The sequence below is a fragment of the Mchenga conophoros genome, linkage group LG17 (assembly GCF_057382185.1).
Source record: "Mchenga conophoros isolate Kocher_MC1m ecotype Shallow Benthic linkage group LG17, M_conophoros_male_GT1.1, whole genome shotgun sequence".
Lineage (NCBI taxonomy): Eukaryota > Metazoa > Chordata > Actinopteri > Cichliformes > Cichlidae > Mchenga > Mchenga conophoros.
In genome coordinates this window covers 7,765,568-7,769,080 of record NC_140542.1, presented here as the reverse complement: position 1 = coordinate 7,769,080, position 3,513 = coordinate 7,765,568, and the positions used below count along the sequence as shown (strand labels likewise).

At 60.6% G+C, this 3,513-nt stretch overlaps 1 protein-coding gene across 1 annotated transcript; it reads right to left on the bottom strand.

Moving 5' to 3' along the window:
- Window positions 1-380: 380 nt before the first annotated feature.
- LOC146555018 (uncharacterized) lies at window positions 381-2,916 on the bottom strand. Its single transcript, XM_085252807.1, has 3 exons — window positions 2,125-2,916; window positions 1,177-2,037; window positions 381-530 (listed from the first exon to the last, which is right to left on the bottom strand). The coding sequence occupies exons 1-3, from the start codon at window positions 2,914-2,916 to the stop codon at window positions 381-383; spliced, it is 1,803 nt and encodes a 600-aa protein (XP_085108933.1).
- Window positions 2,917-3,513: the final 597 nt, after the last annotated feature.

The window sequence follows — 3,513 nt, the reverse complement described above, 5'->3', positions numbered from 1 at the left end:
TGACGGGAAAGGTTGAATAGAATTCCCGGGCAAACAGTAATATATCGTCACACAAGAAATTTTGAGCCAGAACGGGAAACAAAAACAAACAACAGAAGACACAGGAGCACATGACCACAGTCCAAATAAAGTTCAGGGGGCCGACCCAGAGCCCACAGGCACAAGAGTTCACGGGTCACACGGTCGGGGGGCCGACCAGGTGGGTGGCACAGGTGACAGAGCTGGTCCGGAGGCCGGCCGTGCCCAAGGCAACGGCGGCGACGAAGGAGACGACGGAGCAGTTCAGGGGGCCGACCGCGCGGAAGGCAGCGGCGGCGGCGAAGGAGACGACGGAGCAGTTCAGGGGGCCGACCGCGCGGAAGGCTGGCGGCCCTCCAGTCTCAGGCGTGCTGGCCATGGCCTGGTGGGCACAGGACCAGTCGAGGCAGGACCAGACGAGGCAGGACCAGACGGTGGCGATGCGGGGGCCGGACCAGGCGGAGCACAGGCTGAGGCTGGACCAGACGAGGACGAAGACTCGGAGGCTGGACCAGACGAGGACGAAGACTCGGAGGCCGGACCAGACGAGGACGAAGACTCGGAGGCCGGACCAGACGAGGACGAAGACTCGGAGGCCGGACCAGACGAGGACGAAGACTCGGAGGCCGGACCAGACGAGGTTGCAGAGGCTGAGGCTGGACCAGGCGGAGCTGCAGAGGCTGAGGCTGGACCAGGCGGAGCTGCAGAGGCTGAGGCTGGACCAGGGGGAGCACAGGCTGAAGCCGAAGCTGGGCCAGGCGGAGCAGAAGCAGAAGCCAAAGCTGGACCAGAAGCAGAGGCTGAGACCGGACCAGGCGTAGCAGAAGCAGAGGCAGAGTCTGGCCCAGGCGTAGCAGAAGCACAGGCAGAGGCCGGCCCAGGCGTAGCAGAAGCACAGGCAGAGGCCGGCCCAGGCGTAACAGAAGCACAGGCAGAGGCTGGACCAGGCGTAGCAGAAGCACAGGCGGAAGCAGCCGGACCAGGCGATGACGAAGACTCGGATGCAGCCGGACCAGGCGACGACGAGGCGGTCGCAGGTGGCAGCTGGACAGGCTCCTCGGGCCCTCCAGCTGATGCGGCGTGAGGCTGAACGGGCCCCTCGGACCCTCCAGCGGAGACAGGAGGCTGAACGGGCCCCTCGGACCCTCCAGCTGACGAGGCGTGAGGCTGAACGGGCCCCTCGGACCCTCCAGCGGAGACAGGAGGCTGAACGGGCCCCTCGGACCCTCCAGCTGACGAGGCGTGAGGCTGAACGGGCCCCTCGGACCCTCCAGCGGAGACAGGAGGCTGAACGGGCCCCTCGGACCCTCCAGCTGACGAGGCGTGAGGCTGAACGGGCCCCTCGGACCCTCCAGCGGAGACAGGAGGCTGAACGGGCCCCTCGGACCCTCCAGCTGACGAGGCGTGAGGCTGGATGGGCCCCTCGGACCCTCCAGCGGAGACAGGTGGCTGAACGGGCCCCTCGGACCCTCCAGCGGAGACAGGAGGCTGAACGGGCCCCTCGGACCCTCCAGCGGAGACGAGGAGGTGCTGGCTGGGCTCACTGGAACCCCCAGCGGACGAGGTAGATGGCGGCACGGGAGCCGCGGAGTGCTGGATGAGCTCATCCGAGCTTCCAGCAGGAGCCGATGTAGAGCCAGAGAGAATTGGGACCCCGGGCTCAACGTTAAGCTGGCTAGAAAACTGCACTGCTACGGGGAACTGGGCCAAAGGTTCAGGTGCGAGCTGAGCTGCTGGACACACGGGGACCTGAGCTGCTGGACACACGGGGACCTGAGCTGCTGGACACACGGGGACCTGAGCTGCTGGACACACGGGGACCTGAGCTGCTAACGGTGGAGAAGTAAATGACTGCACAGGGGACTGAACTGATGTCTGTAGTAACGGTGGTGGTGAGAGTGGAGTAGGTGGTGGAGTTAATGACTTCACAGGGGAATGAACTAGAGGTAGTGACGGTTGTGGTGCTGGTGGTTGAGTGGGTGACTGTGCTAAAGGAGGCTGCACTTGGGACACTGGAGACTGCACTGGGGAAAGCAGGGCTGCAGGAGGCTGCACTGGGGACACTGGAGACTGCACTGGGGACACTGGAGACTGCACTGGGGACACTGGAGACTGCACTGGGGAAAGCAGAGCTGCAGGAGACTGCGCTAGAGACTGCAGTGATGGTTGTAGTGGAGGTGTGACGGGTGGAGGAGTGGCTGAAGTGGCTGCGGGTCGGGCGGCTAGTGGCTCAGCTACAGAGCATATTAACGGCAGGGCTATGGGTTGAATGTCTGACTGAGTAGCAGCCTGAATGGCTGGGTGTAGTGATGGTGGTGGTGGAAGGGAAACAGGTGGTAGTGTGGATGACGGAACTAAGGGCGACTGAGTGGCAGACCGAACTGATGACTGAAGCGATGGTAGAGGTGAAAATGGAGCGTGTGGTGGAGTTAATGGCTGTGCTAGCGGGGACACAGGAGACGCAGCTTGTAGCTGGGCAGCTAAGAGAGCTTCAGGAGGCTGGGCAGCTGATAAACTGTTCACATTACCGTCCGTAGCACAAAACACAGCCCCTGAACGAATAGTTCCACGGTTCGACACAAAAAAAGAGTCCTTACTCACCACAGCCGGCGATGTACAAGTCTGAATGTCCGGCTGTGGGGTGGCGCGCTGGCGGCGTGGTCGTCGTTTCTTTTTAGATGATGGCTCTGACGGGCCGAGCGGCTCCACATCCGGCCCTTCAGGCAGGTGGGCAGTAGCAGCTGGGGGATGAAAGTGGAGCTCATTTTGGATTAAATCCTGTTCGAGTGGGTGGAGCGCACTGAGTAGCCAGGGAAGACCAGAGATTAAACGCTGTAGTTTGGTTTCCACAGCACGGCGAAATTCCTTCCCCTCATGTTCGAGTGCTGCTGGGTCCATATCTGGTGACGTCGTACTGTCATGAATCGCTGTGCGGCAGGCGGGAGTTGGACCCAAAATGCAGGACTCACAGACTCGAGGGAATGAACTCAAAACACAGCTTTATTTGCCGGTAGAACAAACATACAAACTAAACTACACTGGGAAGCCACAAACTAAGAACTTACAGCTAGACACAGGGAGATCCACACACAGCATGAGGGACGACGTCACGCCGAACAGAGGGAGACGCAGACAGAAATACACAGAGGGTTAACGAGGAAAGTGGGAACACACGGGGAACACAGGTGACACTGATAATCATAACGAGACAGGGCGGGGTGAACTGAACATGACATGTACAGGCGTGAGAGTCACAAAGTAAACAGGAAGTGCACAGAGGTTCAGACAGGAGGAGAGAGAGCACGGGGAAAACACAGACATAACGGGCTGGGGAAACATGAAACAACCACAAAGGGAGACGAGGGCTCATAAATACACAGGGCACGCAGGGGGGGGAGAGAGAGCACGGGGAGAACTTAGACATAATGGGCAGGGGAAACATGGAATAAGACATAAGGAGAGACGAGGGCTCACAGATACACAGAGGGGCACACA